The sequence below is a fragment of the Acartia tonsa genome, chromosome 3 (assembly GCF_053477335.1).
Source record: "Acartia tonsa isolate MP-2025a chromosome 3, ASM5347733v1, whole genome shotgun sequence".
Taxonomy (NCBI): domain Eukaryota; kingdom Metazoa; phylum Arthropoda; class Copepoda; order Calanoida; family Acartiidae; genus Acartia; species Acartia tonsa.
The window spans coordinates 13,888,335-13,910,194 of record NC_137262.1 but is presented as its reverse complement, the minus strand read 5'-3'; the positions used below and the strand labels follow the sequence as shown (position 1 = coordinate 13,910,194).

General features: G+C 32.1%; 1 protein-coding gene across 4 annotated transcripts in view; it reads left to right on the top strand.

Annotated features, from left to right (window-relative positions):
• Nucleotides 1–21,860, top strand: part of LOC145313385 (uncharacterized) — a 66,108-nt gene that overhangs the window by 37,457 nt on the left and 6,791 nt on the right. For all 4 annotated transcript variants that reach the window (XM_080152748.1, XM_080152751.1, XM_080152749.1 and 1 more), the window contains 8 exons: nt 5,734–5,952; nt 6,269–6,395; nt 6,771–6,857; nt 7,095–7,241; nt 10,293–10,347; nt 12,217–12,271; nt 12,535–12,609; nt 12,981–13,114. In XM_080152748.1, the coding sequence (XP_080008874.1) occupies nt 5,734–5,952; nt 6,269–6,395; nt 6,771–6,857; nt 7,095–7,241; nt 10,293–10,347; nt 12,217–12,271; nt 12,535–12,609; nt 12,981–13,114 (899 nt within the window). The remainder of the gene's footprint in view (nt 1–5,733; nt 5,953–6,268; nt 6,396–6,770; nt 6,858–7,094; nt 7,242–10,292; nt 10,348–12,216; nt 12,272–12,534; nt 12,610–12,980; nt 13,115–21,860) is intronic.

The window sequence follows — 21,860 nt, the reverse complement described above, 5'->3', positions numbered from 1 at the left end:
GAGGGGATAACCCCCCCCCCCCCCCCCCCCCCAGTTCCCGATATAACTTGGCCTAACCTGACCTAATATGACTCGATGGGTGTTGCTGATTTTTTATAAAATCTTCAAAACTTGAGAATAAAAAGCTAGGGGGGGGGGGGACTGTTCAGGGTCAATAAATAGTTCTTATTAAAAGAACCTGTATGTATACCAAGATATATAAGTTGGAAAGAATTTTTATGTTAGAGAGAGATTTGAAATCTGCATCAAATTTAAGGATTTTTTTTTATAAAATTCGTTTTTTTGTAAAATTCTTTATCTAAAAGCGGAAATACAATTTAAGTTAATTAATTTTGACATCTGTGATTGGTGGATTGAAAATTATCTGCGTTCTAAATTGGAGAAGCTTAAGTGTCGCACATCATTCAACCAATTAGAGCGCAGGTAGTTTCCAATCCATCTATCCTATTGGTCAAAATTTATTAACTTAAATTGTATTTCCGCTTTCAGATAAAGAATTATACAAAAAACGAATTTTATAAAAAAATTCTTAAAATTTGATGCAGATTTTAAATCTCCCTCTAACATTAAAATTCCTTCCAACTTATATATCCTAATGTATACACGTCACCTTTTCTAAATATTAAAGTTTTAATATTTTTTCTTTAATTCCTAATCCTAATGTTAGAACTCATGGAGATGTAATCATCCTTGTTTATAACTCAATTTATTTCCTGAGAGCCGAAAGTAAATAAGTTGTAATTACCTTTTATTTATTTAAAAGAAATCTTATTAATTCATTATTTCCAGACAAATCTACTTAAGTCTGCAACCACTTACACGAGTAGATTCAATTTACTAGCTCAAAACACTAATTGTACTTTAATAATCCTTTATAAAAGTATCAGGATGTCTGTGAGTTTATCTGTTTGTTTGTACCAAATACTCTAAATAATCACTTACCCAATTTGGTTCTTCTCTACAATGTAGCTTCTTATAGATCCTGGGAAGGTTAATACTATCCTATAACTTAAGTATGAAATGGTTTTAGACTATTTTTCTTGTTTCGTAACCCCCCTTTAGTTCCATTTTCTCTAGATGCTAAGGGCGCAGCTGCTAGTACTTTTCACACACAGGCTTTCGAGTCTTTCCACCACCCTAAAATTGAAGTACCTAAATTTTGTTTTATTTTTTTCATACTCATTATTAAAATGAACCATATTTATCTTTGAAGAACAAGTATTTTACTCCAATACTTATATCTTTGAATTATTTTCATTCTTGTAAAAATAACAAAAAACAACAATAACATACAGCATCCAAAGAAGACGCAATTTCATGACAAAATGCCAATTCTAATTGCAAACCCAAACTTGTCGACTGTATTGTATTATTTTATTGATGATTTCATTCAGTCACTAACTCAACAAAATTCAGTTTGTGCAATATTATTATTTATATGCTTATACAATGTTGTTACACAAAAACTAAGGCTCGACACAGCTAATGTCACTTGTATAATAAGCTAAAAGACATTCTTATGAAATGTATAGGGTCATAAAAATGATTCAAAGTCTACCTTCACATAAGATTTATAAATATGCAGGGATTTTATTTATCAAAATATTCTGTAATAATTCGAACAAAAGTTGTTCTTACTGTTATTTACAACATTGTGCTTTTTTTTTAAAGATTTCACTTTTTCATCTTCATGAATAAAGTGAAATCCTTATAATAAAGTAACAGGATGTTTGTTTGTGTGTCTCTACCGAAGGATCTCGCTAACCGCTGAACCGATCGGGTTCTCCTTTACAAGGAAGCTTCTCATAGGTCCCAGGAAGGTTTATAACTATTTTCTTGGGGGGTGGGACACCCCCACCCCCCTAAAAAATGAAAAATACCCCCCCCCCAAAAAAAAAAAAAAAATATTTTTTTTTTCATTTTTAAAAAAAATCTAAAATAAGATATTGGGTTATCAAATTCGATTCTCTTCTCCTCAAGTGCCCCTATTTTATTTTTGTTAAATCCATAGTATTGAGTGCACTCTTCATTATTTGATTTGAAAGAATAAAATGGATTATACTTTGACGGTGAAATAATACATGCAATCATTACAACTTACACAACCAAAACTATAAATTATTTCATTTGTTACTTTCAAAATTACACTAGCGGCCTCTAGGGGCACTTCGATGAGAGTTAGGGTGGTTTTGGTAAGTGAATAAATTTTGGGGTTATAGATTTCAATGAAAGCAAACCAGCGGTTAGCAAGATCGTTTCTTACAAAGTGACAAACATCCTCCTGTTTTATATAAAAGATATTTTTATTTCATTCTCAAGCTTTTAAACAGAAATTAATTTAAAAGTTCTAAATATTTCACGTACTGTAATTCAAATCCTCTTATATAACAATGCAAATATACAGCTTTAACTTTTTAATTGTTTTTTTTTATATATTCTTTTACATTTTATAAGTAAACTTTTTGTACAAAAGCGGCTGTGTAAATTAATAACATTAAATAATGTTGTGTTTTAGCAAGTCTGCAGTCAAAATACTATGAAAGGACTAAATAAATATAAATTAATTTTAAGTGTTGTTTTGTGTATTTCATATAAGTAGAATTTCCAAATGTTTATCTAACAAGTTAAAGCTGGCTTTTATTTTATACTTGAAGCAATGGATATAGAGTATACGTGGATATTATGACAGGGGAAAAATCGTCGTAAATTTTTATTTAGGTTGCTAACTTGGACTTATTGATCAGTTTGTTCCTCCAGTAAAAGGGTAGAAAATTTTTTTTTTTTGGGGGGGGTCGTTATTTTAGCCAGGTACTTTATTAGAGTACATGATAATCTGGTGTAAGATCCAAGTAATAAATCCATTTTTGAAGCTCTGATTGCTCACACACACACACACACACACACAGAGTGATTGAGTGTGTGTTTATTTTACATTTACTTGGGCAGAATCTTTAATCATCTTTACTTTGTTTAAGCCTCAACTGTTTACTCTTTTAAAACACAACTTTCAAACATTAGGTTGGATCAATCAATAAGGCTTGTGATTTATTTTAAAACCAATGAAAAACCAGCAATATTAAAATATAGTTTGATAGTGTAGATTCTACATTTAGAAATATACTAGAAAGCTAAAATTTCATTTATAGAAAATCCAAAAATAATGACCGCTTATTGTTTCTATTCTATTTATAATGATTTTAGACATTATTATTTACCTTTCTAGGATACTTCCAAATATTCAAAACACAAGGTTTTTTACAATCTCAGAGTAAATACTCTCACAGTTATATTGCTAATATCATGTAAAAATACAAAAATATTTTTGTTATTGCAATAATTATGTTATTGCTTTATTAAGAAATAAGATTCCTCCATGCTATGTTTGTTTATGTCAGCCAGAAGAGTAAATATAAACACAATTTTAACATTTCTCCATTTTGGATAAAGATGCTCTTAATTTTGAGATTTATTCCATAAGAATTGTGCTTAAATAAATACAAACCTTTTAAATATTTCATTTATTTGGTCTTACGTAGAGACTAAGCAAATATAATTACCTATTGAGGTTAAGTGGAAAAGTGCTTCATTTTAAAAAGCCATTTTGGAATAATCATGACTAAATAGCGATTAAGGTGCGATTTTATTAGGAGGTTATAGGTAATTGGCTTCCCCTAAATAATTTTTCCTCCCTTAACTTAGAGGATGCTTTACTGTAAAGGAGAACCATATCGGTTCACTGGTGAGCGATAAATCCTACACCCACAGACATCATGTTCCTTTTATACACAGTATTATTCCAAGAAATTATTTAAATTAAGGAAAACAGTATTGTACTATACCGTACGTCATGAGCAGCTACAATTTTGTTGAGAATAAACCTGAAACTTGAGCTAAACTTTTATCTTTGTTGACAGCCTTTGTTACCATTATTATCTGGGATAAAGAATTAAGCAAATGTTCATAAGGAGAATAGTAGCTTTTTCAATATTTCGAAAAATTGTCAGCGAGCTTCCAGTCAAATGCGCTTATTAAGTCTAATTGTTCTTAATGTTGAACAAACGCATATTTAAAAATAGTTTGAATAAGCGCATTTGACTGGAATCTTAGTTACAACTTTACGAAATTTTAGAGATGACTTTTTGAAAAGCAATTAATGGTAAATAGAGGTCTAACTATTCTACAACCATTTTCTCTCCTTAGTTAATTATCTATCTAGGTATAGGCATTGGTGGGAATATTAATTAATTATTTAAAAGATGATTTCTAATGATTTCTATTACTTACTAGGTTTTATCCAGCTTATACCAATAACGAAATTAATTTGAAAAAAATCCCGAAACCTATACGTTATTTCAGCTGTCGTTGGGGGGCAACTCATCTAAAATTGACGACCTCTCCATTTGCCCCCCAAATATTATTTTAGATATATTTTGCTTGTTGGTTATACCTTATTCCTGGGGTTTATCTTTCATTAGCATAGCCACGAACACCTTGGGGATGTGTCCTAGAGACTTAGAATTCCTTCCCCCCCCCCCCCGCCCCCACCCAAAAAAGCATTTTATTTTAATGTTGATGTTTTTTTAGGATATCTTAGAAATAGCTAATACTCTTTTTTTTTGTTTGATAAAAGGTTTAAACCATTACAGGACTATTAGGTATATTCCATGAAAGACAGAACCCTATGGTTCAGAGATTAGCAAGATATAATTTGGAAAGACTAAATAACGAACATCGTTCTATTTTGTATAATAGCAATTCCATTTTACTTGTCCCTTAAACCTGGAATAATTATAATTAGTAGCTAATTCTTAACCAAATTATTTATAAATATATTCTATTCCATTCTATTCCTAGTTAAAAGTTACTATTTTTAAAATTCATGATTGATATTCCAGTTTGTTTTTCTTGACGTTTATACAGTGAAAAGTTTTAATTGGTTGTCATAGCTATTTAAATCATTACAACTGTTTCTTGTACTATTAGTATAATTTTGTATTTTGTTAGAAACGTTTTATGGCCTTTAACTTCTCATAAAGTGGGGAGGCGGATTGACTTGAAACCAAACTTAAAACTCAAAGGAACTCATTAAAAAAAATAGTTGTAGCACTGAAATTTGGCATGGCAGTTGCTTTAAAAAGGTACAAAGTGTCATACTAAAATTCCGTGCTGTAACTCTCTTTTAGCGTGAGTTCCTTTGATTAAAAAGTGTCTCATCCGCCCCTCCCCCTCTTTTAAAAACCATATTTCCCTAAAATTATATTTAAACCCTTTAAAAACTTTTTTTATTCAAAAATTGCTTTTTTTATATTTATTTTATTCTAAATATTTAGATCATCTAAGTTGTCATTTTTTGTCTGAATTTGTTGATTTGCATTTCCTATAAAAGTTTAGCGGTATAAAAGTTTTGCTCATAGGAAAACTATACTTTGTAACTTGACATCTTGGTTTCAACAAAAATTTGGATTGTTTTTTTTTTACATAGAAAGTATGCAAATATAGTTTTTGTTTTGTATTGAAAAAAATGTTGTTGAACTTTATATACCTACGCAAAAGCAACAATCTCTGATTAAACAAGGAAAACCGCGTTCGAATAAGTTTTAATGTGAAGCATTGGCAAGCACAGGATTTTGCTTAGGGTTTGTATTTCTTTTTAGGTTGATAAAGGGGAAGGCAGAAAGGGGTGTTTACAACTCCATACATATGATGCGAAATATAACAGTAATATTGTTTCAGATCCCACTGGAGCGACCCAGCAACTTCCCCCAGAGCTATGTGGAGAGCACGCACAGACGAGAATTTTTCGAGCGGTTCGGCAACAATATGGAGGAGGACCACCTTCAACAGCTGCATGAACGTGGGGCCGGTGGCGGTGGCGCCGTCCTGCTGGGTGATCTGGAGGCTACTGCTCTGGCGGGCAAGGACAATACCTCTCCTGATGTTATTTCTTTGAAGGTATACCGACTGGAATTGAATATTTTTGAACTTCTTTTTAGTTTTTTTTATGAGATGGTAGTACAACAAACCTAGGCAAGAGTGTATTCTTTCCGTAATTTCATGATATTGAATTCGGGAAAGGGGTAGGATAAATTCACCTATTTTTGCTTTACAAATTGGGGAAGAAATAAAGAGGGGCAAGAGAAAAAAATTCAACCTGATTAAAAAATATATATCCACAATTGACTTTACAAAACATTAACCTTCCTCTCATTCATTTCATTTTTTATAAAAAGAACTTGAAAGAAAGTCATAAACTATTCATTTTTGATAGGATTCAGCGGATGAGAAACCATTGGAGGAAAAGTCTGGTGTAAATTCTGTGGACAGGATAGTTCCATTTTCACATCAAGAGGACCAACAACAAACAGACAATAAAGACAGTTCTGATATCATTGAAGGTAACAATTTCATGTTCTTTGTTTGCTTTTCCTCAAAGTGACTAGTCGAGCTTAGAAATCATTCCTCTTGATTTGAATCAAATTGAAAGTAAGTGGGGGGAAGGAGTATAGTTTAAGTTTTCTATTCTTTTAGAGCAGTGCAGGGTTAGGGTACTGCATTTGCTGGCCTCGCAGGATTAGGCCCATTTATGGTGTTAGGCATAGGAAAAAAAACCTACCTCCCAACTCTTTTATTTTTCATTTATTTTAAAAATAAAGGGAGGGGGGGGTCAGGGATCAGGAGGCACTTTGATGGAAAACACCTTTCAAATAATATAGTTATGACATATAGGATTATCATGAAACAATGATAAAAATTCCTTAACACATATTAAGGCGTAGAGGTTACTGAAGTTACTCCTGTGGAGGTTATTGAAGCCAGTGAAACTCTCGTGGAAAATATCGAAGAAGATGATACTATAGGTAGATTTAATTTCTTTCAGCACTTTGAAAGGTCCATGGAAATTAAACTTTAGAATCAAGTAAAACTTATTGAATCCTATCGATTAATAATTGATAAAGATTGATAAAAATTTAAATGTCTTTTTTTAGTTTTTCTTAACTACTACAACTAAAATTGACAGTTAAGGTTCGACTATCTTCTTTCCTGTGTGGCCTCTAGGGGCGTAACCGCTACCAACATGTAATATAATATTGTAGGTGTAGACACAGAGGAAAATACATTGGTAACAAGTCCCAGCTCTGCGTCAGAATCAAGATCAACAAGATCCAGGGGAGGAGAGCGAGGTCAGGATGGAGAGGACAGGCACCAGCTGCCAAGACTGCTTTCAACTGAAGATATAATAGGTAATAAAATTGGCATTTTCTACATTTAACTCTATTAAACAACTCAAAATATTATCTTAACCCTATTCACGAGTCACTAGGAGCGCATCCGCTAATTTAACGAATGTATACTTCCATAAATATATTTTTAACCAATGTTATTATGTCGCTTAAATTGATAATTATTTTAAGCTTTTTATCTTGAATAACCAGTTTGAATGAGTGCATTTATCTTCTGTAAACTCACATTTTTGTATATTTTGTATGAAAATGTAGAAGGAGAATAATAATTTAGTGATGTCTTGAGATAATAAATGTTCATTAATGTTGACAAGTTAATGAAGATTAAATAGAGGAGCTGACACAAACTTTAAATCTTATAACACAATGGACCCACCTAACCTACAAATTATAACTTTTTAGGATAACGACAATTATTTTTTTTTTGTAATAAAATATTAGAAAAAAAATTACAGACATACATTTCAGTAAAATTGTAGTAAAAAAGTGAAAATATAATCAAACCTCCTTTTTGTTTTACTATGTATATTTTCTCAGTCTGTCATAGGGAATTTTTTTGTTTGTAGCGGAAGCTAAAGTGCGTCCGTTTGACAGAGTCAGATTTTCTCTGAAGTTTGAAGAGATAGAGATTAAATTTTGTAGTGTAGATTCTCATAACTATAAGGCATGTTAATCAATTGGCAGTTTGTCAGCTCCTTAACTGCTTTTTAGCCGATTTCACATTTTTAGTTTTTTTTGCTATTTGTAATCTTGTATAAATAATTCATCAACGTATCTATTATACTCTATACTTAAGGTATGTCCAGATGTCTCGCTTATTGTTTTTCATTTTCTCCATTTATTATTGTCTACTTCTCTCTCTTCTAATATTTTCCTTTTTATGGACATACTTGTTACTATATACTAGGATATTGCCTTTAAAAAAATATTATTTTATTGGAATAGTAAAAAAGATAATATGTCATTCATGTTTTAATCAAGTAATTTACCATAAAAATGGCACACATATATGTTTGTATATATGCTAAGCATATCATCTTATATTAGTTAATGCATATTTTTCATTATCCTTATTAATTTTGTAATATATATTTACCAGAAGAAAGAAAACCTAATTATATTATATTGAGCAAATATTTATTATTAAAGAATAATAACAAAATATACTAATTCTTGTGGTTATATTCTATTATTAGAAAAAAGCTTATACCTAAATTAATCTAAGAATCTATTTTTTTGCTTTTTATTAGCAAATAAAAAAGATTAGATTGTTATAATATTGTTTGTGTGCTAGTGACTTATTTACACACTAGCGGTACGCCCCTAGAGGTCTCTATGGACACGTAAAATGTTTTTTTTTTCAATCTATTTTAAGATCAGCTGTCTATTAAAAATAATTTTTGGATCTTTGGTGATTTCTACAAGGAGGATGGTGGTACCCTCCCCCCAAATATAAACCTTCCCTGTACCTATAAGAGTCTACACCGTAAAGGAGATTCAAATCGGTTAAGCGGTTACCGAGATCTTTCGGTACAGACAAACAGATATCCTCTTACTTTATTATAAGGCTTAATTTGTTGATGGAAATGTTAAAAAAAACATAAGAAGTAATATGAATATTGAATACCTGGAAGTGCCAGGAATATACCAGAACTGTAATCCAGGCCTGCTGTGTACATTCCTGCTCGCTTCCATACACCATACCCATCCATACACAATAATCAATTTAGTTTCCAGAATATTGAGTTACATCAATATGGGAATATGTATGTATTATACAGAGTGGCCAAATAAGAAAAAGAATGGGTTAGAAATTGTTAGTCAACTACCTTTGATCACTTGTTGGCATTTTACTCTATTAAATGCGTTGTCAAAGTTAAAATGTCATAAATTAATAATCAAACTTTACTATGAAACATCTTTTAATATAGAGATGCTACGCGAGCATAAAATCTTGCCGAATCATACAGGAATCATCTTTTTAAAAAACAAATTACAATTTTTTATGGATGCGGATGCGTCTTGGAATAGTCTGAAAAATAGCCTTACATCACTTCAAGACTCAAATTTGAAGATCAAAAATAGAGGTTTCAATCGGGTTAGTGGTTAGCGAGATCTTATTGTTATAACAATTATACCTAAATGTTACAGAACTCGTCATGCAAAACTTTAAATTGATATAACCATTATAATAAGATTATGATTGTAGTAATCCGTTACGGACTTTTGAATATTATTACATGTATAAAGAATTGTGAACACCCTTTAAGAATAGGTGTGTACACAGCACTGTATTATAACAGGAATAAGCATAAGGTGTATAGTAATATAATTACAATATTATAAGCAAATATACTTATATCGAGTTTCCTTAGAGACAATACTTCCATTCAATAAGGAGGGGTACAGGATAATTTGATACAATAGGGAAATTAAAAAATAATGTTTAAGAGTATTTTTCATTATATTTATTGTTCTTTTATATAAAGGTACCGACTCTAAAAAGAGAAGTATAATTTTTAAATTTTCCAATAGAAAATGCGAAAAATTTCTTTTCGAATAATATACTGAGATTATATTAAAAAGTACAAAATATATCTAAGATAATATTTACTGCATTGGTCATAGAGATATCTAATTTTGTTACATAAAAGTAATTTATTTATTAGGTTGATGTACGTTGTATTATGTGTAGTATTATTCATTTAAAACATAAGAAATTCCAAAAAGAAAATAGGGCATAAAGGATCTAATTTGCGTCTTTTACATATTCTGTAACAACCAGTAAAGATTTTACACAAAATTTATTGAACGAGAGATTATGTTTATTGGTTCTTTTGGTTCCATCCTTCCTTGATTTACAGTAATCAGCTTTTTTATTATTTTTCTTCGGGATAGTGCAAAGTGCTTTTTCTGGCAACACACGCCTAACATATAAACTAAGGACACTTTAATGGACTTTGGAAAATATGCATTATTTGAACTTAAAACCTCCAAACATGAACAAGAATTAAATTGATTTTTAAGAGATTAAATACTTTTTTATTTCAGAAGTTAGTGTAATACCAGATAATACCTCAGAGTCAGAAATACTTCAACAAATTAGGTAAAACTACCATAAACTTTAACTCAACGTTTACAGTCCAGTGATATCTTATTATCTGAATTATTTTAAACAATGAAAATTATTTACTCATTAAACTAAGACAATTTATGATTGTTTAAATGGGCCTAAGAAAATCTTTATTATTTAATTTTTAACTTAATTTTGTATTAAGAGTTTTCAAACTAAATTAGTTTTGTTCCTAGATTCATTCATTAAGGCTTTTCTTTTGTCTTTTTACTATTTACCAACCTCAATCTATACTAGCACCACTTCATTTTCTTGAACTTTTTAAATGCAGAAAACAAGTTATAAAACATAACTTTATTCCATATGTTTACAATTAGTTTGCCCTATATACAATTTTTTTTTGAATGAGACAATAAGTCCTAATTTCGGGTATAGTCCGGCCCTTTCGTGGCATTGCCTCTTAATGGGCGTTTTGTCGTATTTTCACAGTAGCTTTTCTTCTATTTCTAGCCCCTGCGGGGGGGCTATAACCCTGCGGGACAATCACCTAACCTAACCTAAAATAACCTATCAAAAGCTACTGTGAAAATACGACGAAACGCCTCTTTAGAGGCGTTGCCATATAAGGGACAATACCCCTAATTTCTTTTTCAACATTTATTTGGTGAAAAAGCTTCATATAAAAAGATATTTTAAATGACACTTAGAATAGTTATTTCTTTCATCGTATTATAAACGGCTTTCCGCGGATATAGAATAAAAAACTGGTTTTAATCTTATGATTGTACATTTCTATATTCGTAGAAAACTGGATATAATACGATGCTAGACATAGTTTTTTTCGTATGGATGAGAACCGGTTCCTATCCACCGGATTCGAATGAATACGAGAAAAATATATTTAAATTTTTTTACACAAAAAAGACCAATTATTCTTTTAATTATTTGATGATAATCTACTTTTTTTATGTCCAAATTAATCTATTTATCTATCCAACAAGTGCATCAGAAATGAATTAAAAATTGGAAGAAGGAATTTCCTAGATTTTGTAAGCTTCCACATTTTTTTCTGGGAAATTTGCATTTTTGCTCCAGGTACTGCATGACTTGGGACATTGAAAATAAATAGTTCATTATTATAGAGGATGAATGGTGATTAGTTTTTTCCTTCATCTTCATATTTTTATTCGTTTTAAGTACAAATAAATATCATGTGTTGTGTATGTAAATTATTCCCCAGTAAGGCTTCGAAACTTATTAATCATGTATTACAGACAATTTTCCACGTATTTTTAAAAAATCATAAGATTAATACCGAAGGCCCAGGCTAACAAAACTTGTTTTAAACTTTTTTTTTTCATTTTACTATCCACGGAAAGTTGTCTGCAATATAATGCTATAAACAACTATTACAGATATTATAATCAAGATAAAGTTTTTGTGGATAGTATAACTACTATATTTCTACAATTATCCTCACCCTCTTTTGGATAAATGATGATCGTCTAATTGGCCGAAATATATTATGGGTTAACCTTTTAAGTCTAAGATATACCTAGTGACGAGAATGGTATTTAAACCTTTAACAATTTTACTAAAAGTGACGCAATTATATTCCATTATTACGCAATTATTTTACCCTAATATTTTGTTTGTTTTGCAATCACATGAATATGATATTATTAACATTCTATTTTTCATACCTAAACAATTTCATTTTTTGACAGGAATTATCGATAATTTTTGATTGAAAAAAATAGGTAGGTACAGACAGACAGACTGAGAGACTCAGAAACATCATATTACTTTTATACAAGGATAATTTAAATAATCACAACAAATACAAATGCAACCAAATTTACAAATTTTTAAAAATACCAATAACATTTCTATATGTTTTAGTGGAGAAAATGAAGAAAATCCGACAGAATCTGCTGATGAAAGTGCAGAAATAAAGGTAATATGATGATAATCAAAATTACCCCATCTGTAGGTTAATCCTATTGGTTGACAAGTTCGGAGTTTGTTAGTTTGAAGTAACCAATTAAGATTTAATAAAAGTATCAAAAGAGCTTAAAAATAAAGCCTACAACTTTAAATTAAAATTTTCAATTCAAACTATCCCCTCCCTTCGTTATAAAATATGTGAATATATTAGATTAAGCATTGATATGACATAATCTAATTTAATTTATAATAATAGTCCTTGTTTTACCCTAGGATGAAAGTGAGAAGAAATCTAGTCCCAGAAGTAGTGGAGCAACAAAGAAATTAAAACCTGATCTCCTAGCTGAGGTAATACAAACAATTTGATTTTCAAAACAGTGTTTTAAGCAACAGCCACTTACCAACTTTTGGATTAAAGCCAGTTGCATCTTAATTTGCCGTTAAGGCGTTTTTTAAAAATAACAGTTCCAAATGAAATACTGTTTTTGCATGCTACCGCAGCCGCTATAATGTAATGGGGTAGCTGTTGAATAAACCCAATTTAATTGCTACTCCTATTTTAATCCACAAGTCCATTTTGTCCTCCCAGATTTTTTTTTATCTCATTAGCATTGATAATAATATTAATCTGCCCATTTTTCCAAAAAAAAAATTATTAAGCTGCAAGTTAATTAAAACTCTTATCGTCATTTTACAACTTTATTTTATTTTATTTTCAGACAAGTACATCTTTACCGTGTAGTCCACGAAGGTTTGCTAACCAAGGAGTTGTCTACTTGTCAGAAATTCAATCTGTCGAGGATTTCAAAGATTTAAGTGCAAAACAAGTCAAAGAAATTCTGGCTATGAACAGGTTTGATTTTACTTGTTATTTTTCTGTTACTTGGTATCTCTGAAATACAGGGAAGTAAGGGCTGTAATTTATTAAGGTTCCCTAAGTTTAATAAACATGCACTGCCATTTGTTTAAAACCCTTGGATACCTTAAATATTCTTGATTGGTTTGTTCATATTTAGAGTTTCAAAACTTTAAAATTAATAATTTTTATTTACAGAAGAGATAATTTTGTGTATCATCATCCTAGGATTATTATAATTACTAAAAATTGTTTTGGAAAATTAAATTTCTAAGAGTTTTTTCAACTAAAAAGATTGTTGGCTAAGAAACAATTTGTCTCAATAAAATTAAATCAGAAATCCTAAAATTGAATGTTTCACCTACTAGGTATAGTAGGTAGGTAGTGCACTTCAATGAAGCAAATTTATTTCTTCAATATTTTTTCTCTGGCAAAAAACGGAAAACAATTTGTGGCAATTATTGCCTTATTTCCCAGATTCAATTTTCTGCGTAGGTTATAAAGGAGGTGGGGGGAATTAGGTGGGTGTACTTGCAATTTTTGTAACTGCATCTACTCTATGTTAAAATTCTGTCCGTCTGTTTAAGAGTGCCTAGTCGAGCAATAATATAAATCTCCCCTTCTTTGAATAATTTGAAATTTAGAGGAAATAGTTTTTCGTTTGTTTCTTATTACTTTACTTCACGGTATATTGGGTAGTGGTACTGGGTAGCCCAGCAGAGGTAAGGCACCGCTGGTATAGGCCCCATAGAGTCGTTAGGCAAGAAATACAACCAGCCCCCACCCCTTATTTTCAATATATTCTAAAAGTAAGGGTTAAGGGGTTCAGTGCTCGAATAATCTGCTTTGTGCTTGATTAGTAGCTTCAATAATAAAGTTCATGATACAATTTCAAGCTATTTTTACTTTTAAACCATAATAGAGCATGCTCATTAAACGCAAGTCTTATATTTAAAGTCCAAGTCAATGATCAAGCCACTGACACTTATGCCTTTTTTTCTCTTAAATGCAGTTATAGATGTGTTACCTATGATCAGAACTGTCCTTGTTTTTTCTCATTATATTGTAGCTGTGCACGTCCTACATTATAATTGACTTTTATAAATCTAATAGAGCTCAAAATATTGCAATTTGTTAAATTATTATAATTATTATTATTTGTATGTTCTTAAAGGCATCTAAAACAGCGGCCTCTTAGATTTTGTCTGTCTATCATTGATTTCTCTCCAACATTTCATTTTGTGGTTGGCTTTTATATGTAAATTTTTGAAATCTTTGAAATCAAATATTACGTTTGATACTAATGAATATAAATATAATAAGTACAATTTAGTTTCTATAGGTAAGAAAGAAAGATGTATTTGTTAATGTAATGCATTAATTAATTTTCTTTCCAATAATAATCTATATTAGGTGTTGCAGTATAGTACAATTATCGGGGATATTAACAAGGAGGAGTTTTACACAAGTAGCGTAACTTTCAGTTATTTAATATTATATCTAATTGGTTGACTAGATAGCATTCTTTTATCCTAATATATAAAGTAGTAAGTTTTTTTGTCTGTAGCGAAGGAACTCATTAACTGGTGAACCGAGATGGTTCTCCTTAACAGTAAAGCTTATACGACTTAAACCGCCACCCATCCATACTTACAGTGCCTCTAGAGTCTTCTAGGGCGTAGCCGCTAGTATAATGTATAGTATAAGATCTCGCTAACCGCAAAACTGATCTAGTTCTTTAATTTAGGGACCCTTCACATTAGTTCAAGGATTATTATATTATATTCACTGCTTCTTCCCTTTCGAATACAGATTATATTTGCTAGGAGTGTAGTCGCGAGTTTATTAAAGTAGATTAATTATTAGGTTTATTAAAAGAGATTTTAATATGTAAAATATCTTATTTTCCCTCGTAAGAAGGCTAGACAAGCAAATTATTTATAGAGTAGCCACGGAAAATGTATTTTTAGATAGTCTTTATTGATAAACACAAAGAAGATAATAATAATAATTTTTATAGATCTATAAACTTATTTTTTATAAAGCTTCTTTATCTAGGAATCTTCTTTCAATTTTTTATTTTTAATAACTAGTGGCTAAAACGCTAGCCTCTAGGGGAGGGAGGATAGACAAATAGCATAAAAGCAAAAAACTTACTTCTTTAAAAAATAGAATTTTATCTTTTTTGGATTCTTCAAGTTTTTATTGATATAATAATTCAAAAGTTTTTTGTATAGTGTGTGAAGAGAGAGAGAGAGAGATACAGACCATTGACTCGTGGCAAATTTAATTTTGTAAATGTGAAGAATATTTATGTAAATCCTGTTTTCATTCATGATATTCATACTCAGTCAGTCAGGGTCATATATTTACAAACAATAACAAATTTAACTGGAGCAACATTGTATTTTATACTGTAAAGAGGTTAAAACCCGTAGTAGAAATACTATCCACCATTACTCTTTTGTAAGTTGATAGACAATTCCATCTCTTTTTTGGGGGGAGAATAGATCCCTAAAATTAACTTTAAAAAACTTATGGCGGTTGCATCCCTAGTGCCTTTTGAGGCCTCCATGGATGCAGCCACTGTTATGATATACAGACACATAATTGATTTTACCAATTATATGACATCAACTTTGAAATTGCATTATCACCAAAGTTTATCATCCCCCCACTAGTGGTTTAAGTTATCCCATTTCATAATCAAAAATTTGAATTTTATAACATCTTAGTAAGCGCTGATACTCTACACTGAAGGTCTGTCCCCCCTTAATAGAGTTTCGGGTAACTTAATAAGTAAAATAAAAAGTCGATTAGAAAGGGGTGATTATTGAAGATATCTTGTAATTCGATGACACAACTACATATTTTTTCAACGGTAATAGATACAAATTATGGTTTCAGTGTTAGTTTTTAAAGAGCCAATTTACTTTTAATACAAAAACCCTACAGAAGTACTCTTTTCTAAAGTTTTTTTTTTTTAAGAACAATATTGTACGTGTTAATTATTATATTTAGCATTTATTTTAGCTATTAGAATATTAATGAATAATGCTAATTATATAAAGCTTAATTAACTCTTTTAAAACGCTTTGTTAGACTAAAATAAAGAAGATATTTGCTAAGAATAATATTAATTAGCTTTAAATTAATCATATTCTTTGGTTAATTACAAAGATCTGCGCCTATAGAGACTACTCTTATAACATAATTCCATATTGTATTAGAAATGACCATTTTCAAACTATTGCATTGCATATAACAGATTGGTATCAAAATTGACTTTTTCGTAAAAGTATACCTAACTATATAGAGTTACTGCAATTTTCAAATTATACATGTTACAAGAATCTTTGTATAATTTTTAGAATCGATATAATTTTCTAACATTTGTCAATTAACGTTCTAGGCTATTTGTCACAGTCAGACGTGCCATCCTTAATTATAAAAAGGTTTGCTCTTAGAATGTAAAGATGACTAAACTATATAGACATATGTATATGTAGTGAAGTGAATGCACTTAAGAAATTGAATTATCCTCTTGAAAATTAATTTATTTCCTACTTAACCTGTGCAGCAGTGGGGAGATTAGTTGTGGGCAGGGCTCGGCAGCCGCGCTCAGCCGTGTTTAAGTATCATTGAAATCGTTTTATTATAATTTTAAAATTCAGTTGGATGTCTCATCCTGTTCCTAAACAGACAATTAGTTATTTCGAGAAAAAATTGTTTATCACATTATCGGGCTTTAGTTTGAGGCTTATGCGCGGCTGGGGCGCAGCTGCCGAGCCCTGGTTGTGGTCTTGTCATCTTTTCAATTTTTACATCTCACCAACAGATATTGGAGAATGGTTAATCCTAGTTAAATATGTTATTATTACCTTTTCATTTTTGTCACAATTTAAAAGTTGAATAATGAATATTTTAGAAAATTATCATAACCTTACCAAGACTTTAGAATATACCTAGTAAATACTAAAACATAACAGTAGAAACCATTCATGGTCAGACATGGTTTTGACCCCTTTTTAAAAACTCCACAAAAAAGATAAAACTCTGTTGGATATCAGAGAAAAATATTGGATAAGAGAAAAGGAGACAGTTGAACATGGTTTAAATATAAATTCATGACAATTTTATGTACCTTTTTGCTAGTTGCAATAAAAAAAATTTTTTGTTTTGTTTTACTGTCCAACTTTCAAAAAATTTACAAAAAATCAATCAAAAATTTGCCAGTTTCAATTTGTGTTTTGTTAATAATGTACATGGACGAAAAAAAGTAAGATTTTATTTCAAATTTAATTCTATTTTGTTATTTAAACTGCCCTACTTTGCATTTAATTAACCTTGTATAAACATATATCCTATTTATTCACTTTATTTGTTATCAATGTGTAACCATAGGGAATTTTAATTCTTTTTTTTATATGTAAAAATGCCTATAAAACATATATTAAGTAATAATTGACTTAAAATGCATATTTTGATAAAGGAGGATGTGCTTAAGGACCATTTGGGCAGGGGGGGGGGGTTTACTCGAGAACCCTTAGAGCTAGAGGGAGCTAATTTTGGATTTAAGCTTCTATGGGGCCAAAGTTACTTTTAAAATTATCGTCGACCCCCCACCCCCCCCAAAAATTTTTTTTTGGGGGGGGGGGTAAAAATTTTTTTTATTGCATTTCTCGCCGAATTAGGCAATTTGGAATCATTTGAGACCATGTTATTTTTTTCAAAAATTTTTCGCCTTACAAGCAACCCTGCGGGGGGACTTTGTCATTTTTTTCAAATTCTCGGTTATGAAGGTATATCTTAAATACAGTATGCTACTCTCTTAGTTTTAAAGATAATTGGATGAAATCTTTTTGATTGTGTCACTTATTACCCCAAGTTTTGGTATCTTTAAAAAAAAAACGGCGGCGGGACCGCCGCTCCCGCCGTCCGCCGCCGTTTTCCGTTTTGAAAAAAATAACATGGTTTACTCGAGAACCCTTAGAGCTAGAGGAAGCTAATTTTGGATTTAAGCTTCTATAGGGCCAAAGTTACTTTTAAAATTATCGTCGACCCCGCAACCCCCCCCCAAAATTTTTTTTTTGGGGGGGGGGGCGGGTGGATTATACTATAGCATGTTTCTAAGAAACGACTTGAGATAAATGGAGCAAACCTTGGGATAACACTTTTGTAGGCCTATATTTGATTTTAAATTATCGCTGACCACCCACCCACCCCCAAACCCCTAATTAAGGGGGGGGGGCGGGTGGATTATACTATAGGGTGTTTCTAAGAAACGACTTGAGATAAATGGAGCAAACCTTGGGATAACACTTTGGTAGGCCTATATTTGATTTTTGAATTATCCTGACCACCCACCCACCCCCAAACCCCTAATTAAGGGGGGGGGGGGGGCGGGTGGATTATACTATAGGGTGTTTCTAAGAAATGACTTGAGATAAATGGAGCAAACCTTGGGATAACACTTTGGTAGGCCTATATTTGATTTTAGAATTATCGCTGACCACCCACCTACCCCCAAACCCCTAATTAAGGGGGGGGGGGCGGGTGGATTATACTATAGGGTGTTTCTAAGAAACGACTTGAGATAAATGGAGCAAACCTTGGGATAACACTTTTGTAGTCCTATATTTGATTTTAGAACTATTGTTGACCAATGACCACTGACCCATCCCCAAACCTCTAATTTTTTTTGGGGGGGGGGGGTAGGTGAATTATACTATAGGGTGTTTCTCAGAAACAATTTGAGATAAATGGAGCAAACCTTAGGATAAAACTTTTATGGGCCTATATTTGATTTAAGAATTATCATTGACCACCTACCCACCCCCTAACCCCTAATTTAGGGAGGGGGTGGGGGCAGGTGAATTATAATATATGGTGTTTCTCAGTAACCACTTGATATAAATGGAGCAAGATTTCATCCAATTATTATCTCTAAAACTAAGGGAGTAGCACCCAAAATAAAACATTTAGAATATTAGGTATTAGATAAGGGGGGGGGGGGAATGTGGTGACTCTTCACACGACATACCAACAATTTTATTTTGGGTGCTTCTCCCTTAGTTTTAGAGATAATTGGATGAAATCTTTTGGGATGGGTCACTAATTACCCCAACCATTGGTATCTTTAAAAAAAACGGCGGTGGTACCGCCGCTCATGCCGTCCTCCGCCGTTTTCCGCCGCCACAAAAAAAAAATTTTTTATTGCATTTCTCGCTGAATTAGGCAATTTGGAATCATTTGAGACCATGTTAATTCTAATATTGTTACCAGAATGTCCATACAAATTAATATTAAACTTCTGTAACAACAAATTTACTTACAATTTTGTTTTGACTTTTATACATTTATATTCTGATTATTTAGTTCTAACACTATTTAAGTATTAATGTTGGTTTGTCCTACCAATTAAGAGAGGAAAATTTTTTTAAAAAAATAACATGGTCTCAAATGATTCCAAATTGCCTAATTCGGCGAGAAATGCAATAAAAATTTTTTGTTTGGTGGCGGCGGAAAACGGCGGCGGGCGGCGGGAGCGGCGGTCCCGCCGCCGTTTTTTTAAAAAGATACCAATAGTTGGGGTAATTAGTGATCCAGCCCAAAAGATTTCATCCAATTATCTCTAAAACTAAGGGAGTAGCACCCAAAATAAAACACTTAGAATATTAGGTATTAGATAAGGGGGGGGGGGCAAATGTGGTGACTCGTCACACGACATACCAGCAATTTTATTGTGGGTGCTACTCCCTTAATATTAGAGATAATTTGATGAAATCTTTTGGGATGGGTCACTAATTACCCCAACTATTGGTATCTTTAAAAAAAACAGCGGCGGGACCGCCGCTCCCGCCGTCCGCCGCCGTTTTCCGCCGCTACAAAAAAAAAAAATTATTGCATTTCTCGCCGAATTAGACAATTTGGAATCATTTGAGAGCATGTTATTTTTTTCAAAAATTTTTTTTTTTAAGATACCAATAGTTGGGGTAATTAGTGACCCAGCCCAAAAGATTTCATACAATTATCTCTAAAACTAAGGGAGTAGCACCCAAAATAAAATTGCTGGTTTGTCATGTGACGAGTCAACACATTTCCCCCCCCCCCTTATCTAATACCTAATATTCTAAGTGTTTTATTTTGGGTGCTACTCCTTTAGTTTTAGAGATAATTGGATAAAATCTTTTGGGCTGGATCAATAATTACCCCAACTATTGGTATTGCTTGCAAGGGTGAAAATTTTTGAAAAAAATAACATGGTCTCAAATGATTCCAAATTGCCTAATTCAGCGAGAAATGCAATAAAAAAAATTTTTTGTGGCGGCGGAAAACGGCGGCGGGCGGCGGGAACGGCGGTCCAGTCGCCGTTTTTTTTTTAAGATACCAGTAGTTGGGGTAATTAGTGACCCAGCCCAAAAGATTTCATTCAATTATCTCTAAAACTAAGGGAGTAGCACCCAAAATAAAACATTTAGAATATTAGGTATTAGATAAGGGGGGGGGGGGAAATGTGGTGACTCTTCACACGACATACCAACAATTTTATTTTGGGTGCTTCTCCCTTAGTTTTAGAGATAATTGGATGAAATCTTTTGGGATGGGTCACTAATTACCCCAACTATTGGTATCTTTAAAAAAAAACGGCGGTGGTACCGCCGCTCATGCCGTCCTCCGCCGTTTTCCGCCGCCACAAAAAAAAAAAATTTTATTGCATTTCTCGCCGAATTAGGCAATTTGGAATCATTTGAGACCATGTTATTTTTTTCAAATTTTTTTTTAAAGATACCAATAGTTGGGGAAATTAGTGACCCATCCCAAAAGATTTCATCCAATTATCTCTAAAACTAAGGGAGTAGCACCCAAAATAAAATTGCTGGTTTGTCATGTGACGAGTCAACACATTATCCCCCCCCCCCCTTATCTAATACCTAATATTCTAAGTGTTTTATTTTGGGTGCTACTCCTTTAGTTTTAGAGATAATTGGATAAAATCTTTTGGGCTGGATCAAAAATTACCCCAACTATTGGTATTGCTTGCAAGGGTAAAAATTTTGAAAAAAATAACATGGTCTCAAATGATTCCAAATTGCCTAATTCAGCGAGAAATGCAATAAAATTTTTTTTTTTGGTGGCGGCGGAAAACGGCGGCGGGCGGCGGGAGCGGCGGTCCCGCCGCCGTCTTTTTTAAAAGATACCAATAGTTGGGGTAATTAGTGATCCAGCCCAAAAGATTTTATCCAATTATCTCTAAAACTAAGGGAGTAGCACCCAAAATAAAACACTTAGAATATTAGGTATTAGATAAGGGGGGGGGGGAAATGTTGTGACTCATCACACGACATACCAGCAATTTTATTTTGGGTGCTACTCCCTTAGTATTAGAGATAATTTGATGAAACCTTTTGGGATGGGTCACTAATTACTCCAACTATTGGTATCTTTAAAAAAAAACGGCGGCGGGACCGCCGCTCCCGCCGTCCGCCGCCGTTTTCCGCCGCCACAAAAAAAATTTTTATTGCATTTCTCGCCGAATTAGGCAATTTGGAATCATTTGAGACCATGTTATTTTTTTCAAATTTTTTTTTTAAAGATACCAATAGTTGGGGTAATTAGTGACCCAGCCCAAAAGATTTCATCCAATTATCTCTAAAACTAAGGGAGTAGCACCCAAAATAAAATTGCTGGTTTGTCGTGTGACGAGTCAACACATTTCCCCCCCCCCCCCTTATCTAATACC